The 22,937-nt window shown below is 48.2% G+C and overlaps 1 protein-coding gene across 2 annotated transcripts in view; it reads left to right on the forward strand.

Moving 5' to 3' along the window:
• The window catches only part of PRMT8 (protein arginine methyltransferase 8), a 205,537-nt gene extending 183,848 nt beyond the window's left edge, over positions 1 to 21,689 (forward strand). The window contains exons 7-10 of one of the 2 annotated variants that reach the window (XM_023182936.1): positions 4,735 to 4,850; positions 10,870 to 11,020; positions 19,931 to 20,052; positions 20,816 to 21,688. In XM_023182936.1, coding sequence (XP_023038704.1) covers positions 4,735 to 4,850; positions 10,870 to 11,020; positions 19,931 to 20,052; positions 20,816 to 20,899 — 473 coding nt within the window. In that variant the 3' untranslated portion in view covers positions 20,900 to 21,688. Of the gene's footprint in view, positions 1 to 4,734; positions 4,851 to 10,869; positions 11,021 to 19,930; positions 20,053 to 20,815 lie in introns of both variants that reach the window. The other variant, XM_023182935.2, reaches the window with a different exon arrangement.
• Positions 21,690 to 22,937: the final 1,248 nt, after the last annotated feature.

A 22,937-nucleotide genomic window follows, 5' to 3' on the forward strand; every position in this document is an offset into this window, starting at 1 on the left:
GAAGGAAGGAAGGAAGGAAGGAAGGAAGGAAGGAAGGAAGGAAGGAAGGAAGGAAGGAAGGAAGGAGGGAAGGAAGGAAGGAGGGAAGGAAGGAAGGAAGGGAGAGAGGGAGGAGAACCAGCAGAGGGATGTGCAAGGTGTAGTATTTCACTCTTAGAGAGGAGCAATCATTTTACGAACATTTTCTATTATAAAAGAGATACACAGAATTTCAAAAATGGAAGGCAACTTGGTGGATATTCTATTCAATTTTATGCACAATACATGAATTGCACCCAGTGCATGAATCTACACCCTGTAGAGAATGAGAGAGATGGGCACCAGTTTCTTGGCTGATGAGAAGACTGGAAGAAAGAGCTCATGCAGAGGTGGCAGTGCTTACAGCTTGATGGTTGAAGGGCAGCCCTCTTGGATGGCTCAGCCGCTGTCTGTGGGCTTCACGTCCACTCATGACATCCAGAGTTTCCTCTGGCTCCAGCCCATTTTATGCAAGGAGTCCACTTTGTTCCTGAGAGCCTAAAATGTGTCAATCTATTGTAAACACTTTCCCTTCTGCACAGAGAAGAATCTGTAAGCAGCATCTGGTGGCACTTGTTCTATTTTTCTCTGACCTCATTCTGAGGCAGTCCCATTAGCCTCATCAGAGAAACTCAGATGGTTGGGGCTGGGGTGGTGAGGGAGGATGCAGCTACAGTGCTCTCCAATCAGAAATCACATTTCTCCCCTGGTACTTAATTTTTTTTCCTCGGGCTGTTTTTGAGCTTTCTCTCTTTATTGATTTTCTGCAGTTTGATTCTGATGTGTCTAGGTGTATTTTTCTTTTTATTTATGCTGCTTGGGGTTACATGGAATTCTTGGGTCTGTGGATTGATTGTTTTGTTAGTTTAGAAAAATTTCAGCCGGTATTTCTACAATTTTTTTTTTCTGCCTGATTATCTTTCTCCGTTTCTTCAGGAACTCCCATTATATGAAATATTGTTTAATATTATCCCATGAAGCTTGGATCCTCTATTTTTTTCACTCTTTTTTTCTCTTTGTGTTTAAGTTTGGATCATTTTTATTGCCCTGTTTTCAACTTCATTGGTGATTTCCTGATATATTCATTCTGCTCATAAGTTCGTTTTAAAAAGTCTTCTTTTCTTACATTGTTATTTTGATTTCTAGCCTCTCCATTGGCTTTTTGAAAAAGTTTCCATCTCGTTAATGAAATTCTCCAGTCATTTACACACACTGTCCACATTTTCCACTAGCTTCTTTAACATACTTAGTATAGATACTTTAAAATCTTGTTGGATAATTCTAACATCTGAGCATCTCTAAATTTGTTCTGTGACTTTTTTCTTACGATGAAAGGTCATATTTTTCCCTTTTTCCTGTATCTTATAATTTTTCATTAATGCTGGCCATTGAGAGTCAGAGGACCAGCAGAGACAGGTGAATCACATCTATGCCCAGAAAAGAGCATTGCCTCTGCCAGGCTGTTAGAATGAGGGTGTGAGCCAATCCAGCCTGTAGTAATAGTAGATTCGGGCTTTGTTGTTGCTTTAATTATACACATTATGCCATAGTATAGTCCTTTTCAGGAGTCTGTTTTCATCCACTAACAAAAGCTTCACAGGTCTCTCTGATATAATTTTTTAATTTCTAGATAATCGTTGTATTCCTTGATGACCAATGGCTCTTACCCCACATACACTTACTTGGCATACTGTATACAATTGCAACAAATAATGAATGTGATTGATTTGTATCCTACTCCATCTCTGCTCCACTTCTGGTAAAAAGAGGTACTGGGAAATAAATGGCTAGCAGAAAGGAGGAAAAAATGCCTTGGGTGATCTGTGTTCTGAATGATTGAAGGTGGGGCAGTCCAGCTGAGGAGATGAGACCCAAATTAACCCATATAAAGGTAACTAAGACACCAGGCATTGCAAAACAGTGCAGGCATTAAATGTTTGGGAATGACTCTCAATTCAAAAAACATTATCTGTGGGTCCATTCTGTGCTGAATGCTGTACTATGGGTGTTGAGGATGCAGGAGAGGTTGTATGGTCAGGAGCGTTTAGAGAAGGTCTCACAAAGGCCAGGAGACATTAAGATCACCATTTTGGGACTTGAAGACACTAAAGATCATGTACCTCACAGGTTTCCAAACTGGTTGGAATTGTCTGTATAGATTTGTAAAACTCCAGCTCCCTGGCTCTCAAATCTGGAAATTCTGATTTAGTAGGTCTGGTGTGGGCCCTGGAGTCTGCATTTTAAAAACTGTTCCAGGTGATTCTAGAACACGGAACCACCGAACCAAAATCCTTATTTTATAAGTAAGCCCAGAAAAAAGGATTGATTTGCACATGGCCACACAGCTTGCATGGCAGCAAAGCCAGAGCTCAAACCACATAATGATAACCACTATTATGTATCAAGTGCTTTCTGTGTGCCAGGCACTGTCTTATGCACTTTACATATATTATCACATTTAATCCTCATAACGATCTTATGGGATCACCATCATTATCATCATTTCCATTTTAAAGAATCCTTAGAAACCAAGGCTCAGAAAGGTTACATTTGTGCCTAAGACTACACAGCAAATAAGTGGCAGAGCTCAGATTTGAACTCCAAAGCCTAGGCATTTAACCATTACACACATTGACTCTCAGGCTTTTGCTTAGCACTAGCAGTGAACTCAAACTCCAGGCAGAGTCCAGGGAGGAAAGAGCAGGTGCATAGCTGCAAGTCTCTTGAGAAAGACACAGAAGGCAATGTGTTTCAGTGTTATGTAGATACACACACACACTATGTGTACGGATAGCTATACATATACACAGAGGGTGGATAGCTATTTCCACATTCTAGAGGGAAGTCTTCTCTGAAACCTGCCCTGTTGCCAACTAAGCAGCCTCCTCCCCATAAAGTAGGTTTTAATTGGGAGTTTGGCACCAGCCTCGGGTGATTTAATGGGATTCGATGGGCATCTTTTCCTCAAACCGGAATTTCACAAGCACTCATCCTCTGGGATTACTTTCTCTGCCTTCTTTTCCCAAGAAAGAAGCTCTCTGTGTACCTTATAAAAGAATCAGAGTCAAAGGAGCAAGCTGTCACTGACCATTCACACCTCCTGCCGTCCGCACCCACTCTCCTAAACACACACAGGAACATACATTCCCTACGGTCCTGTTTGTTTGATGAATGTTTTAAAATAAAATTTAATCCTGTAAGATTTTAGAGAAAAGCATTTCTACTTCAAGGTATTTTGAAACCCATTGAGAAAACAGATGAATGAGATTCAGGTGCCCAGAAACTAAAGCGTCTGCTAGGGCCGTCCTCTCTGCACTGTAGGGGGAGAAATCTTGCATTCCTGGTTGCTGTCATGGATGGGCCATGGCAGGTGAAGGATTTAGGGGACATGCTGGGCTTGAGCCCTCACCCCTCTGTTTCTCTGATGTGTGATCATGGGCCAGATATTATATATGAGCCAGATGCCAGCTTCTGCCAGCCACAGTTTTCTTATCTGTAGCATAGCAATATCCTCATGTGGTTGCTGGGTAGATTAAATGAAGAATCTAGCCTGGACGGAATGATCAATCAATGATTGCAATTATTGGCCAGGCATGGTGACTCATGCCTGTAATCCCAGCACTTTGGGAGGCCAAGGCGGGCAGATCACCTGAGGTCAGGAGTTCAAGACCAGCCTGGCCAACATGGCGAAACCTGGTCTCTACTAAAAATATAAAAATTAGCCGGGTGTGATGGTGGGTGCCAGTAATCCCAGCTACTTGGGAGGCTGAGGCAGGAGAATCGCTTAAACCCGGGAGGTGGAGGTTGCAGTGAGCCCAGATTGGGCCACTGCACTCCAGCCTGGGCGATGGAGCCAGACTTGTCTCAAAATAAATAAATAAATAAAATAGCAATTATTACTATATTAAGGGTGATCCTGGGTCATCAGACTTGAATTAATTTCTCACCAACCCCTAAATCTTTCTCCCTCCCAAACAAAGTATCTTATGAGTAGCCCAAAGAGGACAAGGAGCACGGCTGAGAGGGTTTGTACTCCACTTGGGGGTAGTTTCTAATGGGGTGGATCTTGGCATATGAGGAAGGCAGAGATGTTCCTGGACCCACCCAGGTGAGAAAACTGAGGTTCAGAGAGGTTAGGTCGTTTGTACAAAGGCTGGCCAGTAAGTGGTGGTGCTGGAATTTCAACTGTAGTTGATTTCACTGTAAGAGCCCATGATTCTGTGTGCTGCCTTAAAGGTTCAGTGGACGGGGTCAGGAGAAGGGAGAGAGATGGGCCTTCTAGGTCTTCTAGGTGTGGAGAACAGCTGGAGCCAGCATAGGAATAAGAACGCAGAAGACAGATAAGGGAGTTCATAGGAGACGCTGCCGGCTTGGGGAGGGGACAGGAAAAGGAAGAGTCAGCTAGCCTGGGTTCCAGTCTTTGCCCTGCCGCACTCTAGCTGTAGGAGCTTGGAGCAGTTTCCCAGCCTCTCCGAGCTCTAGTTTACCTAACAACAAAGTGGGACTTACCTTTTCCCAAGGTCGAAATGGGAAATGGGGGTGAGCATTTGGCACATTGCAAAGTGCCCCCAGCTGAGCAGTTCTGCCTCCAGTTTGATGCAAGGGAACGCGAGCTGCCACTCAGCCCTCAGGCACGCTGTGCTCTAGGACTCAGGAGGGTTGGGTGAACTTCTGGGGGTCCTGCGCCTGCCTTCACGTCTTGCTCTGCTCCCACAGGGTGGGAGAATGTCTACGGCTTTGACATGACCTGCATCCGGGACGTGGCCATGAAGGAGCCTCTAGTGGACATCGTGGATCCAAAGCAAGTGGTGACCAATGCCTGTTTAATAAAGGTCTGGACACTCATCCGGGGTGGACCTGGGTGTGCTGGGAGCCCCGGTGTGCCACCCTGGAGTCCAGGCAATGCCGGCTCCTGCACAGCCCCCACCTGGTGAGGCAAGGCCGCCTTGGCCAGAGCCTGCGGTGCTCCAGAAGCACGTCAAAAGCTGGCAGTCCGCCTGGACACAGCCACTGAGAGAGTGGCTCCATGGTGGCACGGATGAGGGAGGGCCCCAGCACAGGGGCCCCGGTGGCGTGCAGGAGGGTGGGGGTGCAGGGAGGGGAGGGGCATGGAGGAGAGGACACCTGGAAGAGGAGAGCGTGCTCAGGTTTGGGGCCGTTGGCTCATTCAGAGGTAGACATCCCTCTTAGGAAAGAAATCCAGGACCTCAGTATGCTGTGTAGTCATCATCATGCTCCCGCCTCCAAGCGCACCTCTGCCCCGGCGGCCTGCCAGATGGAGCTTCCAGCTGCCCCTTCCCGAGCGTCCCTGTTTGCACAAGCTCTAAACCAAGCGTATCCAACCTGCATCCTCTGGGCCACATGTGGTCCAGGATGGCTTTGAATGCAACCCAACACAAATTCGTAAACTGAAAACATTGTGAGGCTTTTTTGTGGGATTTTTTTTTAGCTCATTAGCTATCGTTAGTGTTAGTGTGTTTTATGTGTGGTCCAAGACAGTTCTTCCAGTGTGACCCAGGGTAAGCAAAAGACTAGACATCCCTGCTCTAAACACCTTTTCCCAAGGCTTCCTTCAGTGCAGATGAAGAAGAGCTGGTCAGCATCTTTGCCACACCAATCCCTAGTACATGCTTTTTATTAAAAATTCAAACATGTCCAGTTAGATAGAGTAAAGGTGAAAGGTGCCCTCTGCCTCCCTCCAGCCCCATCCTCCTCCAAGGTAACCACTGCTCATGGGCTGGGTTGCCTCTGCCAGTCCTTTTTGTATGCATTTGCATTATATATGCTAATATATTATGTTGAACAATATAAAACTATTGATATTTGACAGTTTTTTAAAATAAAGAGAGACATCAATTTCATATAATTCAAGCCAAAAAAAATTTTTTGAGACAGAATCTCACTGTCACCCAGACCGGAGTGCAGTGGCACAATCACAGCTCGCTGCAGTCTCGACTAACTGAACAGTTTCATGTAGCTCAAGCTATTTTTTTTTTTTTTTTTTTGAGACAGGGTCTCTCCCTGTCACCCAGGTTGAAGTGCAGTGGTGTGATAATGGCTCACTGCAGCCTCACTGAGGCTCAGGTGATCTTCCTGTCTTAGCCTCCTGAGTAGCTGAAACTACAGCTACGTGCCACCAGGCATGGTTTTTTGTTTCGTTTTGTTTTTGTTTTTTGTTTCGTTTTTGTAGTGATGGGGTTTGGCCATGTTGCCCAGGCTGGTCTCGAACTCCTGAGCTAAAGTGATCCACCCACTTCAGCTTCCCAGATGCTGGGATGACAGGCGTGTGCCACCACGCCCAGCCCAGGTTAATTTTTAAATTTAAAAATTGGCCCACCTGAGTCTCATCTTGCTAACATGCTGGCCTACTATGCTCCTGCACGCATCATTCTTTTCCTGAAAGTGTCGGGGCAGGGTACTGAACTGGAATATGTATAGTAGGATAAAGGGATTGGAGTTCAGAGCCTCTAAGGATGTGGGGAGGTTTCTGAAAGACTGGTACAACTGCTGCTTTGCCCACATGGAAACTGTCCTTTGTCCTGGACACAAGCCTTGCTAGGAAGAACTGCACCCGTTGTGATGGAGTGTCACTGTGGCCTTCAGAAGGGACCTCACAGGGCAAATAAACCTAGAATGAACCTCATCAGACCCCATCAGATGCCCCCTCTCTTTAGTAACATCCTGCCTGAGAGGTTTGGCTTTGAGTCTAAGCCTCAGACTCTCCATTCACAGGGTTCTCACTAGTTCATTCAGTCTTTTTTCTGGGTCCAGGCAGGATTAATTGTGAGCAAATGTCTCCTTTTGTTTCTTCGTACCAGTCCCTCTGTCCCTGAAGCCTCTTCCTTCTTGGCATCCTAAACGAGAACGAGGAAAGTATACCCCCAACAAGAAGTTCACCCATAGTGCAAGGCACTTCCGTAAACGTAGAATAGATAGAAGTCTACTGGAGCAACTGAATTTGCCGAAATGACATGTGGTGGTGACATTTACCAGTAGGCATCTGTATGTAATGGCTTCAGCTTGGGGATAAAATTCCTTCAATGTTCTTGGACCCAGGTTACTCTCTGCCCCGACCTAGCCCCCACTGGCAGGGATGGCCACGGCATTTCTGTTTACATTGCCAGACATGTCAGCCACTATCCTGGCTCTCCACTCCCCAGGCAAGAACTAGCAGGGCCTTTCCCTTGGTTAGACCTGAGTGTATCCAGAGGCAAAGCAGCCAAGGAGTGGCTGGAGGGGTGTGTGTTCTGTACATTCCTTATGAAAACTCCCGGTGCTCTGGTTCTGTCTCAGGACTCGCGACCTGTGATGATTTCCTGTCCCACGCTGGTCCCTTTCTTCCTCCGTGTTCCTGAGAAGGAGAACGATTGTCTGTGTTTGCTTCTGCTTCCAGGAGAGCCCTTCCACCAGCTCTTTCCTGCTAATGTGCTAAGCAACGTCTTGCCGAGTCTGTTGGGAAAACACTTGCCCTTCTTCACACACTTAATTGCTATTTTCATCGCTATTAACATTGCAGAGTGTGACACTTTATTATAATTAAGACTCTATTTTGACCAGACTTCTGCTCCGAGACATCCATTTGTAACATTATTTAGTGGTGGGGATCGCAGCGGCCAGGGGCAATTCTGAGTAATTTATGCTGGCAGAGCCCTCTGTTTCAAGCGGGTCACCTGAGGCCAAGTCAGTGGGTCTCCCTGGGTCTCAGAGCTGCTGTTTCTGCTGCAGAAAAGAGGAAGCCTCCTAGTCGATGGGGCCGGGCTCTGGGGAGTCAGGGTAACTGGAGCTGATATGTAGACTTTGGTTGGGGGTTGGGAGACCTAAGCCCCAAGGACCTTTTTGTCTTTGAAGCCTAGCTACAGCTGATCCCATCCTCACAGATGGCCTGGACCCCCGCTCCAAAATAACACCTGCCTTTATTGTTGCCGTTATAATGTGCGGCTTCAATACTTTTGGTCCCAAAGGCTTTTGTTCCATCAGAGGCCTCTATTAAGATGCAAATGTCTCAGAGATCTATTGAACACTGTCAGCTATAAGAGTTGATAGCTGACATTTGGTTGATGGACATCTGACAGCAAGATCCTTTAGAGGTGGAATTCCTGCCAGATGGAGTGAGGTGTGTGTGTGTGTGTGTGTGTGCATGCGTGCATGTGATAGAAGGAGAAAGTAACCACATCTAGATTGTAAGCCATAAGGAGTCATTGAAGGTTATAGATCCAGAGAATGATGCAGTCTGGATGAATCTTAGTTGTGAAAGAGGGGCCTGAGCAAAGAAGGAAGTCTTCAAGCAGGGAGACCTGTTCTGAGAAGATGATTGATGAGTCAACACATATTGCTGTGTATCAGGTGTTGCTGTGCACTGAGGATACACAGGCCAATGAGGTGTAGCTTCTGCCACTGAAGGGCTCCAGTGCACAGGCCAGGGCAAGCGTGAAGGTGGTGAGGCTGCTGAGATGAGCCAGCAGTGAGATCAGAAGGCCATACTACACTGGTGACCAAGGGAACCAAGAAAGAAAGATACCAGGGACCTTGGAAAGGGCCTGGAGCCTGGCTGATTGGCCCTGAGAAGGTGATGGAAAAGTCAGTAAGGGTAGACACTGTGATGCCATTAACAACAATACAGGCAACCAAGGCTTGTCCTAAGAGTTTTTGAGCTGGAGGAAACCTGTGGACACCATGTGGCCATGTGGCTGGGAGGGATAATGAGCATTTTGAAGGCTGACAGATACTTAGTATAAAAGTTTCCTAGATTTGAGCAATGGCCCACACTAACAGATGACATGTAATGAAGGACCCCTACCCTTGAGGGCTGTGGTGGAGGAAGGGGCTTGGCAGACCTAAATGCAGGCTGAGCCAGCAGTGTGCTCTTTGGGAATACAGGCTGCTATAAGTATGTGCCAGTGGAGGGAAATGGAGGACCTGGTGTGGTCAGTGTAACGCTCAGTTTTGCAAGTAGCAGGACCCACCCAGAGGAGAAAGGCCCAGGTGATGAGGGGTCAGATATCATGACTTATGAGGAATGAATAAAAAGCCAGAGAAAGCTTGTATTGGAGAAGAAAAGGTTTAAGGGACCTGTGTGAGTTGGAACGGACATTTGGCTTCTTCTGTGGGTGGAAGTTACAGAGGGATGAGTGTGAACTTTCTTCATTAGTTTTGAAGAAGGATCTAATGACTGGAGATTCCAGGACATGGACTGATCTGCCTAGCAGACAGTGAATTCTCCATCCCTAAAGGTGTTCAGCAAGCACTAGGTGGGTGACCAGCAAGCACTAGATGAGTGTTCAGCAAGCACTAGGTGGGTGCTCAGCAAGCTCTAGATGGCCACTAGAGAGGAGGTTTTTGCCTTGGATAAAAGGCTCAGCTTAAGAAGATGGGCTTTATAATCCCATCAAATTCTGCATGCTTGACCAAGGGCTCACCATTCAATTACTTCTTGCTCCCTATCTTTGGGCTCTAGACACACAGTGTAATTGGCATTTGAATGTGACCTCACCAAGGGCCTCCCATATTCCCCTAAACCTGTAACCTCACCTTCTTCCCAATCAACAGTCAGAGAGCTTCAACTTCCACAGAGGCTGCACACCCCAGATCCCAGACTCTCATCTGATTGGTTCCCTTAGTCACTTTTTCTCTGTCCACCCTGGTGGAGTTAGGACTTCTCTTTGAAGGCCCCAGGATACTTTGCATCGTTTTTCCTTTAATTATCTTAGAAATACATCAAGACAAAAGCCTTTTAATTGCTTTGCTGGTCTTGTTTTCCTACCCTCTGGTTCCTCTCTCCCAATTCCTGCTAACAATTCCATCTTCTGGGCCTCAGGAGGTCCCTGTGGAACCATCCAGGGACACAGATGGCCTTCTGGCTCTTACAGAGTTTTCAGGACAGAGGTCCTTGCCGCGCAACCTTGACTAATGGGGATTTCTTCCTTGGGCCTCGCTAGAATCTGTGGGGATGCATCTTGGGCTCTGGTAGGTTTGCCCTGCCTCACAGGCAACAAGCAGCAGGCCAGCATTCTTCCATAGAAAAGAACAGCACAGTGCGGACGTCTTTCAATTCCATCTGCTCCCCGTGCGAGATTGATTTTCAGCTGTTTTCCAGTTGAAATTCTTAGAGTTATTAGTTCTTCATGTTCCACGTTCCCCAGCCAGAACTGAAAATTCTCACTTCTTATTTTCCACTTTTATTTATTTTTGAAAACAGTCCAGCCTTGTGAAAAATGGCCAGCAGAACTTTCCTAAGCTCAGTCTGTGACTTTGTGGGCTCAGGTCCTTACTCCTAATGTCATCCTTGAAACCTCCTGTTGCTGGGAACTTGAGTATCAAAAAATTGGGGAAGGGGTAGTCTGGTTCATCCACGTCACTGAAGGGCCTGATAAAACACAGATTGCCATTTTGATCCAGCAGGTCTGACCCCCTCAGAATTTTCCCCCAGGTACTGTTGGTGCTGATCTTTCAGGGACCACATTTTAAGAACGATGGATGGAGCAGTGCCTGGGTGGACCACTCGAGGCTGCTCTGACAGGTGAAGGGATGCATTGTCTAATTAATCCTCCTGTTCTCTCCCTTCCCCATCATCCCCCTGTCACCCCAAACCCCGGCAGATTTACCTTCTGAATCCTGCTCCCCTCAGGTTTTGATTCAAATCCATTTGCATCATTGCTTGAGCATACTCCCCCCTAGAAAGGATGGAGGAGGTGATTGGGAGGGTGGTGGAGAGCCTGGGAAATCACCCCAAGAATAAAGATAGCCCTCAGAGAGCCGACAGACCACAGTCTCTCATAGAACGAGGCTGCTGACCGGGACGCAGACATGGTGGAGGCGATAAGTTCCGGGCATTCTCTCTTCTCTGGGCTGCAGGAGGTGGACATTTACACAGTGAAGACGGAAGAGCTCTCGTTCACATCTGCATTCTGCCTGCAGATACAGCGCAACGACTACGTCCACGCCCTGGTCACCTATTTTAATATTGAATTTACCAAGTGCCACAAGAAAATGGGGTTTTCCACAGGTGAGCTGTTTGTTGCTTCCCAGAGCCTCCTCCCTCTCCCATGCTTCCTCAAGTCTTTGTGGGGTGACCAGAGCTGGCCTTGACTTGGGGAGAAGGGGCTGGGTGTTAGCTGGGTGACACCCATCAACCTCTCCTACCATGGAGGAACCGTGCATCCCTACACTTGTGCTGTCCAAGGGGAAGGTAAATAATGATGTGGTTGTTACAGCCCAAGTTGAGAGTGTGTCGGATGAGGGAGAGTCAGGAGGTAGGGCTCATGAAGGGGTCCTGAGACCCTTCAAATGCATATTTGTTCAGGCAGCACTTTCTGAGCACATTCTGTGTGGTGGGTGTGGATGGAGTTGAACAAGCCTAGTCTGCACTGCCATGCCTCTGTGCAGGACACAGCCTGTCTTGCAGCAGCCTGCACACTGGTCTCTATGTCTCCTTCCCTTCTCCCTTACTTTCACACCAACCCATCCTTCATTAAATCTCTGATGGCGTTCCCCCAAGATCACCCCACTCCCAAATCCCAGCCCCACTTCCGAGGTGCCTCGCTGCCTGCAGTAGATAAGCCCGGCAAATGGGGATCCCATGGCCTGGCCCTGGTCCACTCTCCAGCCTCATTCCTCACCACCCCTCTTGGCCAAGCCCTGTCCCATCTACCCCACAGACGGCCCAGCTTCACCGAGCTCCTTGCTGACTTCTCAACTCAGTGAGGCCTCTTCATTCTCTGGGCCATGGCTTCTGCACACATCAGTCCTTGTCCATCCAGGTGTGTCCAGGAGGTGGGAGGGGCCTTTGTCAGAGGCTCTCATCATCCCCTCTTCTCCTGTGTCAGTCTGTGAGGGCAGCCATAACAAATTACCCAGGTTTGGGGGCTTAACCACACATGCAGTTCTGGAGGCTGGAAGTCCAAGGGCAAGGTGTCAGCAGGGTGGATTTCTGGTGAGGGATCTCCTCTTGCCTTGTAGTTGGCCACCTTCTCGCTGTGTCCTCACGTAGTCTTTCCTCTGTGCTCATGAGCCCTTGGTGGCTCCATGTGCGTCCCAATTGCCTCTTCTAAGGACACCAGTCAGACTGGATGAAAGTAGTCACCTCTTTTAAAGCCCTTTTTCCAAATACAGTCGCATTCTCAGGTACTGGGGATTAGGACTTCAACATGAATTTGGAAGGGGGTTACAATTCAGGTGGTAACACCACCCCTGCCCCATCTCTTCACCTGGTTTCCTGTCTCAGCTCAGGAGTTACCTGATCCCCGCCTTCCCTTTGGGTCAAGGTTCGATGTCCTCAGGGCTCCCTGACATCCCGTGCATGTGCCTGTCATGGTGACGTTTCAAGTGAGACACATGCACAACAGCAAGAAGAAATCAGGACAAAAGGGCAGAAAAAGTCAAAGAAAACATTCTCACTCCCAACGCATCCCACTCCCACTCTTCAGAGGCAAATATTGTTATTAATGATTTCTTTTGTATCATTCCACCAGATTTCAGTGGGTGCACAAGCACTTGCATATCCGTAGATGCCTCTTTTTTTGGCTTTTTATTTTGAAATAATTATAGATTCACAGGAAGTTGTAAAAATAGTACACAGAGTTGTGTGAACCCTTTGCCCAGCTGCCCCATTGATGGTGTCTTATGTAAGCATAGTACAGTATCAAAACTACACCATTTTTGAAAACTTAGATTGGATCCTACCCTCCGCACTGCCCTCAGCTACCTTTTCTTTATTTAACAATGTTATCTTGGTGATACTCTCATAGCCTCACAGAGATACCTAGCTTCTTTTTTTAAACAACCACACAGGATTCCAACACAGGGCCTATGCCATTGTTTATTCAGCATTTTCACTCTTTCTTGCAACCGTCAGTCTCCTGCATGAGTAGGGATCAGATCTCAGTGATCTCTGCATTCTGGGCTTCTAAAGCACAGTTCTTAACAAATTGCTCTAAGATGTGTGTGATGATACGAACCCTGCCCTTGAGAATGTGTTCCTACTGAGTCTTCCTGGGAATTGGGAGCATGTCATCAGGGGGTGAGGAGGTGAGTAATTGCATGTCTAGTAGCGGGAGTGGGGAGGTGAGTTCTACCAGAAATCAAGGCCATGATTCTTTACTTCCAGAAGCCATGATGACAATGATGCTTTTTTTCATTTTTTTCTCCGAGACAAGGTTCACTCTGTCTCCCAGGCTGGAGTGCAGTGGCGCAATCATAGCTCACTGCAACCTTCACCTCCTGGGCTCAAGTAATCCTCCTGTCTTAGCCACCCAAGTAGCTGGGACTACAGGCACATGTCACCATGCCTGGATAATTTTTAATTTTTTTTTTTTTTTGTAGAGATGGGGTCTTGCCTCATTGCCCAGGCTGGTCTCAATGATTCCCTTTTACCTATGGCAAGAGAGGCAAGAGACAGATTAATCTCTTCACAGAAAGGCTTTTCCCAGAACCAATGCCTCTTGACTACTGAGATTGGGTTTTCTGGTCTCCGTCAGCCAGGCAGTGCTGGTGCTTTGCTGCCCTGATCTGGGTCATCTGCTGCTGCCCTCCTCACAGGGGCAGTACATGTCTTTCCAGTGGGCAGGAGCAGCGGGTTTCACTTTGATCTTGAAGGACTGGGAAGACTGTGCCTAGCAATGGTGAGAGTGGGGGTAGTGAGGGAGCTGGGCAGGAGCCTTCTTGGGGACAGTGGCTGTGATTGGAAGCTAGGGATGAAGTCACAGGAGCTGGCTCTGCCTATTCAATCACCAGGATGATGTCTAACCCAGGGCCTGCCCTGCTGTAGGTGATGAGAAAGTCGGTGGGCAGGGATACTCTGGAAAAAGTTCTAAGTTTCCAAAGCCCAGGCTCCATCCCTGCAGCTCTCAGCCAGAGTTTTATTTTCCTTGAGATGATCTATTAATATTTCTAGTCCCCAAAGTCAAGCAAACAGCTGCTGGACACTGTCTAGAGATGGCTCCCTGGCTCTGTAGTGTCAGGGATGACATTCTTCACGGTCCCATGTGGAGGAGCCTGGATTAAGCTCACATCCAGAATCAAGACATCAGCTCTGGGCTGCCTGAAAGATGGTGAGATTTGCCCTGAGTGCTGAAGGCTCTAACTCAGTGGCTTTCCTTCCTAGTCTTTGGTCACACTCCCACCACAGTCCCACGTGGCTCAAAGACCACGGATCTAAACCCAGCTGTGAGCATGTTCCTCTGTCTTTCTGCAGTTGTGGTGTTATACCTCCTCCCTTTTGCACAGAATCCCACATGCTTAGGTTCTGAAAGACATGTGGAGGTCCTCCAGTCTCCAGTTGGTCATGCCTTAGGGAAGTGGTTTTCAAAGTGTGGTCGCTGGACGGGTAACATCATCAGCATCACCTGGGAAATTGTTAGGGTTGCAGATTCTCAAGCCTCACCCTGGACCTCCTGAATCAGAAACTCTGGGGGTAGGGGCCAGCAGTCTGTGTCTTAACAAGACCTCCAGGTGATGGCAATGCATGTTCCAGCTTGGGGACCACTGTCTCTGTGCAAGACTGCCCTGAACCAGAGGGCTGAGAATTTGACCAATGTTGACTTTCTTCCAGGAAGGCTATTCCATCTCCTCACTCAGGTATACCCTCAGGCCTCACCAAGACTCTTTGCTTTCTGGCTGATGTAGATCCCTTTTCTTGGCACATGCCTATATGGGTAGCAATGGGGGTGGGAGAATAATGTGTTGAGTTGCTTTCTCAGCCACCTTCGTATGTCAACATGGGGGCTCTGTTTCTAGCAGGTAGCCAACTTCTTTCCCAGTTAATGTGGGTTAACAGCGGGGTATACTCAGACCATCTAGACTCTGACAACCGACTGAGTAACACTTTCTGTTTTTGTGGATCTCAGATGCACAGACTTAATCTAATTCTTGGCTCATACCATATGTCATTATTGGACCATTCGTGGGTCACTTTTTGCTAATTTATATATTAATGCAATGAATATCCATGAACTCACCATGTAACTCAGCAACCAGATTATAAATTAATTACTATTAACTAGAACATAAAATAGTAACTAGAATAAATTAATAAAAACTAACAAAATAAATTAATAAAAACTAATAAATAAAATAAATGTATTAGTATTACTGTTAGAAGGCAAATACATCAGTTAATATTAAAAATAAATAGTTTTTCACTAAAATATAAATATTAACTAGAAAGACCATGGTAATAACTGTAATATGATTACAATTATAATTAAGTATAAATAAATTAATACATATTTACATTAATTTGCTTACACTTATTAATTCAAGCCATGCCCTAACTCAATGGCTGAAATGCTGCCACACCTCTGCATCTTCCTGGATGCCCCACCCCATCCCACCTCCCGTATAGATGAACATTATCCTGAATTTTGTGTCCCTTATTCCCTTGCTATTTATGAAAAGTTTGATCACATGGATGTGTGTGCCTGACCAAGGTATTGTTTGGTCTCAGCTGTTTTTGAACTTGATGCAAAGTGTAGCCTGCTGTGTGTGGTCCCTCCACATCAACCCCCAACTGAGTTTTCTGTCTCAGCCCAGCGGTAGCACGCTCTGTGGGCCAGTTAGAAGCACATTCCATACCACACAACCTGAAAAACGATCCCTTCCAGTGACTCTGATGTCTCTGCAGCTCCAGGCAGAATCTGCCACAAATAGGCACAGACACCCAGGGTTCCAGGCTGTGGCAGCCAGTGGGCACAGTGCCCCCCAGTCACAACACATCCTCAGTGGGGTGGGAGTAGAAGTGGGAACTGGGGCCTCTGGGGCTGCTATGTAATCCAGGAAAATCAGGTAGCCGGTGGAAGGGCAGGAGCCCCAGCAGAAGCAGGCCTGGGTGCAAGCCCTAGTTTTTTCAGGTATCAGCAAGGTAGGCAGATCAGACATTGGAGAGGACTTTGAGCAAGTTACTTTCTGGGCCTTGGGCTCAGGCAGCCCCTTTCTGCCACTGACATCCTGTGACATTGAGTCATTTCCCCACATTAAAGAAGCTTCATGGTGCATAGTCCTCCATCCTACAAAAGGCCTGTGAATTCTCTGAGGAATATAATTCCAAACTCACAGCTAGAAAAATTATATCCTAGAAAGGATGACCAGCCATTGAGTCACTGATCAGTGAGATGGGAAGCAGGATTCCGCTCCCTTCCCAAAAGCACCAGGAAAACTCTGGTGAGAGGCCAGGCCCTGCCATTTGCACCCTCAGCTCCCTGTGTTCCCAAGCCCCGTCCTTGGTCACAGCACCCACCCTACTTCTCACTATTTGCCTGAATGTCTTCTCACTGAGGCTGTATGATCGGGGGAGGAGGGGACAATGTGGTGTTCATCCCATTTGCTGTTCCCCAATTCTAGAGCCATACCTGGCCTGTGGCAGGCATCCTAAGTGGAAGTCTGTGGAATGGTGAATGGATGCACGGCCCTGGGAATGCTGCAGGTGGTACTGGTCATGCTCACTTCAAAAATGTAGAAGAAAAGCTGCCTAAAGCCTAGAATCAGAGAGATTGTGATGGGGAAGGGACTTGTGGGAGGGAGAAAAGGGGTATGTGGGGCCGGAATGCTAAGAGCAGGGAGGCATCTTCAGAATAGGGAAGCCTGAGAGCCGGTTGTACAATCTGGATGGTCATAGATGGGGGTGGGGCGGAGGAAGGGAAAGCCTTCCTCCCTGACAAGGAGAACTCTATGCCCACCCTTTTGCACGGTGACATTCTGGATCCTTTCCAGTACGTTCTCCGCCACTAGAGAGAGGCGGCATACCTTTGCAGGCCAGAGCCATAGTTGATGAACTAATAAAATCATATACCACTGTAATGACCAAAGACTTGCCTGATGCAATGGCTTGGTATGTCGCTAACATGGGCCTAATATGTTTTAGGTAGGGTGGCTGTGTAACTCATCTTTCCATTAAGGACACGTTTGCAGGTGAAGGGAAGAGCTATTAATCATTATGCCAGGAAAACAGATGCGAACTGGAACTGTCCTGGGCACAGCAGGAGGTTTGGTCATCCTTAGTCTATAATCCTTTCCCCTTCTCATCTCATCTCATCCTCACAATACCTTAGGAGATAAATATCATGACCCATATTCTGCAGATGCAGAAAAGGAGCCCCAGGTCACACAAGACAGTGGCAAAGTGGAGACTGGACACTGGGCTGTTGTCACCTAATTAAATGTCTTTCCCACTCTACCTTCCCAAAGGAGGTCAGGAGATGCACTGGGATTCAGCCATGGCTGTGTGTCTATATCACCTGCCCCTCCACGCCCCCCAGAATTACTGACTTCAAATCTCTTGGAGTGGAATCAAAATACTGACTTTTACTAAGTTTCTCCTGGGCACTTTGATGGAGAACTAGGATTGGAAAAACTGGTTTAGACAATTAGTCCATGGCTAATGGACCCATCATGGAAATGAGATGTTTATGGATGTTCTTAACCCTTTGATGTTGATATCAAGGAAAATAATCATCTTCCTCCAGTTCAAAGCCGGCATGTTTTGGGGACTACCATCAGAGGCAGACCCAATGGCTGGCAAATCTGGGCCAGGAAGTCTCTGGCGGTCTCATAAAGCATCGGATTAGGTGGCAGAAGGAGGCTGCTTGAATTCCCTTGCCTGAAGGTCTTTAGGAACAGGAGAGAGACACCTGTCTGAGCTGGTGTAGGTGGAAGTGGAGGCGAGAGTGCTGCCAGTCATACATTGACAGTCTCCACACATAACCAGAAACTATCTTTTGACTATTTAGAGGTAGCTGGCAGAGAAGGTTGTTGGGAGCAGGGGGACTTTGTCTGCAGACAGCAGTATGCCCTGGAGGGCAGAAAGGCTGGATGTGTTCAGGAACCCAGGCAGGGTCTGAAAGGGACAGAATGCACCTTCATGATCCTCCTTCCCCTTCCAAATGTGCAGGCTGCGCTTTCTCCCCACGACCTTGAGTTTGCATCGATTTCCCAAATGCACACATGGAGGGCTACGTGAGTCTCTCTCCAAACCACTGACATTTGATCAAGTCAGTTCATTGTGAAGGGCAGAGAAAGACTCTTCAGTGCTGTTAAAATAGGCCTTGGGGTTTTGAAAGCTCTTAGAGGTCACCAGGTCTGAGTCAGTGCATGATAAAGCCCCAGTCGGTGCTGTGTGAACACCTGCCAGGTTGGACCTCAGGTGGCTCATACGATTGTGGGACAGCTCTAATTCATCTTGGTAAATTAAAAATCTGCCTTCTAATGACTCCTAGTGACTAGCCTTTGCTCTGCCCCCAAAGCCATGATAAGGCCACATGTAAGTCTTTCCATGTGACAGCTTTTGAAGGATTTTGAAGACCCTTATCTTATCCCCAAGTCTTCTCATCTTTATCATTGGTCCTTAAAAAAAAAAAAAAAAGAGGAAATCCTGGTAGAGGAATGCAACAGCCCAAACCAAGAGGAACTTCCTGTAATAAGATGGGTTCTTCTACAGTCTAGATTCCAAAGGGCCCCAGTGTAACTGGACACGTACGAGTACATTGAAACACCACAGACACTTGCTCTTTGGGTTCTTACCATCATTCATGTATTCAATACTCATAGATCTACCAAGCACAGAGGCAGGCATGAGGAAGCAAGGCTGGCCCAGTCCCTGCCCTCATGGAGCTTGCAGTCCATAGAGGATGCAGACAAATGGGGGTGGGGGAAAGACATTTATCTTGTGTGACACACACTGCAATAACAGAAGGTCAGGGTGCCTTGGGAGCGCTCAATCCAGGTTTTGCGGGTCAGGCAAGGCTTCCCAGAGGAAGGATGAGGAAGTGAGAGGCTGGAAAGGAGGGAGAGGAAGAATTTCAGAGACAGCTGCTGGCGAGGATGATGGCCCGTGAGGCAGGATCCCTCACATTTAATGGGAGAATATGTCGTGTGCTGAGAGGGAAGGGAAGAGACTCAGTGGCAGACGTGGGGGAGGTGCAAGTACCACTATGGCTTTGGGTCATGGAGGATGAATGAGCTGTGGGCCAGCATTAGGGCTGTGGGACAAGAACCATCCCTCATTTCTTTCTGATCCAGTTAGGAAGATACACTTGAAACCCTGGGCCAAGGTGCTAGGTTTAGTTCCTCATGCATAGAGAAGCAGGCAGGGAAAGCTTTTTTTTTTTTTTTTTTTTTGGAGACAGGGTCTGACTCTGTCACCCAGGCTAGAGTGCAGTGGTACAGTCATAGCTCACTGCAACCTTGAACTCCCAGGCTCAATGGATCCTCCTGCCTCAGCCTCCTGAGTAGCTGGGACCACAGATGTGAGCTACCACGCTCGGCTAGTTTTCTCATTATGTTGCCCAGGCTGGTCTTGAACTCCCAGGCTCAACCAGTCCTCCTGCCTCAGCTTCCTGAGTAGCTGGAATTACAGCTATGAGCCCCTATGTGTGCCCAGCAGGGAAAGCTATTTGTAAGATTGAGGACCAAGTACCTGCCATTATCAGTGGATCTGGGGAAACTGGTTTAGCTGTGGGGTTTGCATGAATGATGACATTTAAGGGGAGATAGGAGGTCCTACTCTACAAATCCCTTCCCCACGCTGTCTGAACATCTTCATTCTGTTGAACTAATTAAAAAGAGCAGCATGTTCAGACACAGGTATGTCGATGCATTTAGTGGGTGACAAGGCATTCATCATCCATCCCATGCTATGAACTTGTAGTATCAGGTTGTCTGTCTTCTGATCCCCAGCTAGGATCAGCACTGAGGGGATGGAGATGTGATGGGAGGCGAGGCCACTGGGGCTAAGTGGGAGTTCTCCTGGGGCTTGGAGGCGGGCTGTAAGGACTATGCACCTGACCCAACAAGAGTGCTGGGGCGGGGGGTTTCAGTGAGTCCCGGGGGAAGCCCAGTAACTTCTATGCAGGGTCCCAGCCTCATCCCTTTGGAGACATCATCTTTGACTCTTTCTTCCCACCTCCCCTGTTCTTTTACCCCTCAGCCCCTGACGCTCCTTACACCCACTGGAAGCAGACTGTCTTCTACTTGGAAGATTACCTCACTGTCCGGAGGGGGGAGGAAATCTACGGGACCATATCCATGAAGCCAAATGCCAAAAATGTGGTAAGTGCCGAGGCCACCTGTGTCACAGAGCGGGGCCAGGGACATAGGGGAGAAGGTCCCCATGGAGCTGGCTCACTCATGACTCACTTGCCCAGACTCTTAAGTGTCTCGTGAACAATCAGAAACTTACTGAGGGAGGCAGCTGGTAGCCACATGTGGACGTGACTGGACCTCATTGAGGGACTCAGGCTTGATCCCTCAAAACTCTGCAAATAGAGGTTTTCCCTGGGTCCAATTCTGGACTGTCTCGGCTTTGAAGACAGCTTCCAGCTCTTTCTGTGAGAGGCTTTCAAATAAATGGGTCCTACCTCATTTAGCATGAGCTGGGCCAGGAGATAAGCTCCTGGTGGCTGGAGGATGTTTGGTATCTCTTCAGCTGGCCTAGTGCGAGGGAGACCGGCTGGCACTTTCTGGGCAGCCCCAGGTGTGGGCATGTGCGCTAAAAGTATCTGCAGAATGCTCGGAAGGTCACCTCATAGAACACTCAACTACCCCAATCAGTTTACTTTCAGGATGAACTTGGAACATTTTTTTTTTTATTAGAGCAGGAAGGATTTAGGGAGAAATGGAAGAACTTCCTGTGAAGACAAGGAGGGAGCAGAATGAATTCCTGTGGGCTGTTCAGGGGAACCCCTTAGCCAGAAAGCTTTGAGACGCCGGTGCTACCCAACCCTGTGGTGCCGGGGGCAGGCGGTGCCAGAGTGGGGCTGTGGTCTCGTACCCAGACGGCTGCCTGACCCTTCGCTCTCTCTTTGCCTTGCAGCGAGACCTCGATTTCACAGTAGACTTGGATTTTAAGGGACAGCTGTGTGAAACATCTGTATCTAATGACTACAAAATGCGTTAGCACACGTGGGAAGCTGCAGAGAGCAAGGAGAAAAGGAACTCTCGCCTCGATCTGCCGTGCCGTCCCAAAGAATACCGTTTGCAGGACTACACACCTGAAAACCAGAGTTTTCAACTCTGCCTTGAAGATTGGTGAACTCCCCAGGGCTCCCGCGGACTCCGCCACTGGACAGAAGGCCTCCAGCCCCTCCGCTCTGCCCTGGGAGCCCTTCACGAAGGCTTTGTGTTGCCAACAAAGAGCGACCTCGTGTGCTGTGGCTGGGCCCCGAGGGTGGAAACGTATTTGCGTCTCCCTGTCTCCTCCTTAACTGTGACTCTCCGGGTCTTCTGAGTTTTGCATGCTGCGGGTGTCTAGGACAGATTGCTTCCACTAGAACCTGGAGACATAGCATCTTTGATAGCATAAGCCAGATTATCTGTGTGCGGTGGTGTGTGTGTGCGTGCACGTGTGAATGTGAGCAGCATAGCTGATATTTACCCACAGATACCTGTATATGCATGCATATACAACCAAGTGGGTAGACCTAGGTGTTCACTCAGAAGGGTGTGTGCGTGTGTGCGTGCGCGTGTGCCTAGAATATATATTACTCTCAGAGGAGATTCTGTTGCTTTTGAATAGGAATTTGTTTTGTGATTAGTTCGCCCCTTCCCCACCCCTTACCAGATGTTAAGCAGCTATGAAACATTCTCTGTACTAGCTCTGGTCTCCTTTTGACTGGACTGTGGCTCTGAACCCTGAGCATAGTACCACGGACTCCGTGGGCGCTCAATAAACACACATGAGAACAAAACCGTGGGATGGCTGGTTCCCTGTGCTGTGAAGTGGGAGGGCTGGGGGAAAGCCAGAGGCCACCATGGAGTAGAGACTCAAGGGCAGCAGCACCTATGTGGGTTCACGTTTGCTCCTCAGCAGAGAGGTCAGGGCTGGCCTAAGAGCATCTCTCCCATGGTCTCTGAGGGGTCCTGCCTTAGAGGGTGAGAAGAAGGTCATGGAGCTGGGACTGGGGACAGGAGCTAACCAAGAGTGCACCAGAATGGGAGGCTATGCATAGCCTGGAGACCTGTTAGGAAAATGTCCAGCCTTGGTCCAGGCGAAGTAACAGTGGCATCTACGAAGGATGGAAATACGATGTACTTTGCAGGGCGTGGTGGAGTGTTTTGATTTGGTCTGGTCTTGGGTTATGCTTTAGCTTCCAAGACCATGAGTCTCATCTACGTCACCTCCCTAGAAAGAGACATTGCAGGTGGGGGAAGGAAGAGGGGCCATTTAGAGATGATGGGTGGAGTTGATGGGATCCAGGAATGGGGAAGGTGCAGGGGAGACCTCGGGCCTGGCTTTGCATGGGTGGGGAGTGCTGGTGATGGCAGAGCCCCTGGATAATGATAACTGAACCCAATGGCAATAGCCTCTGCACTTCCATAACTTTCTGATGTTCATGGACTTTGTCAATTCCGTGAAGCCTTGGGAGTTACACACAGAGGACTTACCCCAGCCATTTGGTAGCTGAGGTGAGCTGGGCGAAGGTCTCAAGTCCCAGTTAACGTGCCCTCCCCTGCCCTGCACTGATTCTTCCGAGCCTGGGGCCCAGAGGCTAAGAGTGTCTTTTTCATACTTAGAGAAAAACACAGTGAAAATTATTTAATGCTTTCTGTGTAGATGTATCGGGCAAGAAAAATAGAGAAACTTAAGAGGGGACAGAAGCAAGTGTGTTAGAGGAGAGAGGAGATTGAAGGAGGACATCGGAGTGGGGGCTCCCTCAGGGGGCGTTTGAGGAGAGCTCAGGGGTAGGTTTCCATTGTGGTGAGAGTTGGGGTCCCCTGGATTCTGCCTACTGACCTGGTCTAGCCTTGGACAGGAAGCCTATTCAGCCTGGTGTAGGATCCCATCCATGGTCAACCAGCAAAATCCCACATTGTCAGGAGCCCCGTGGAGCAGCCAGAATGATGGCCTTCTGGATACTCCAGGCATTTGGGGCCTGCAGGCATCCCTGACACCCCAGGACCTGGGGAGGCTGCTGGGGCAAGAGGCTTGGGGGAGG

This window comes from Piliocolobus tephrosceles, chromosome 10 (assembly GCF_002776525.5).
Source record: "Piliocolobus tephrosceles isolate RC106 chromosome 10, ASM277652v3, whole genome shotgun sequence".
NCBI classification, from domain to species: domain Eukaryota; kingdom Metazoa; phylum Chordata; class Mammalia; order Primates; family Cercopithecidae; genus Piliocolobus; species Piliocolobus tephrosceles.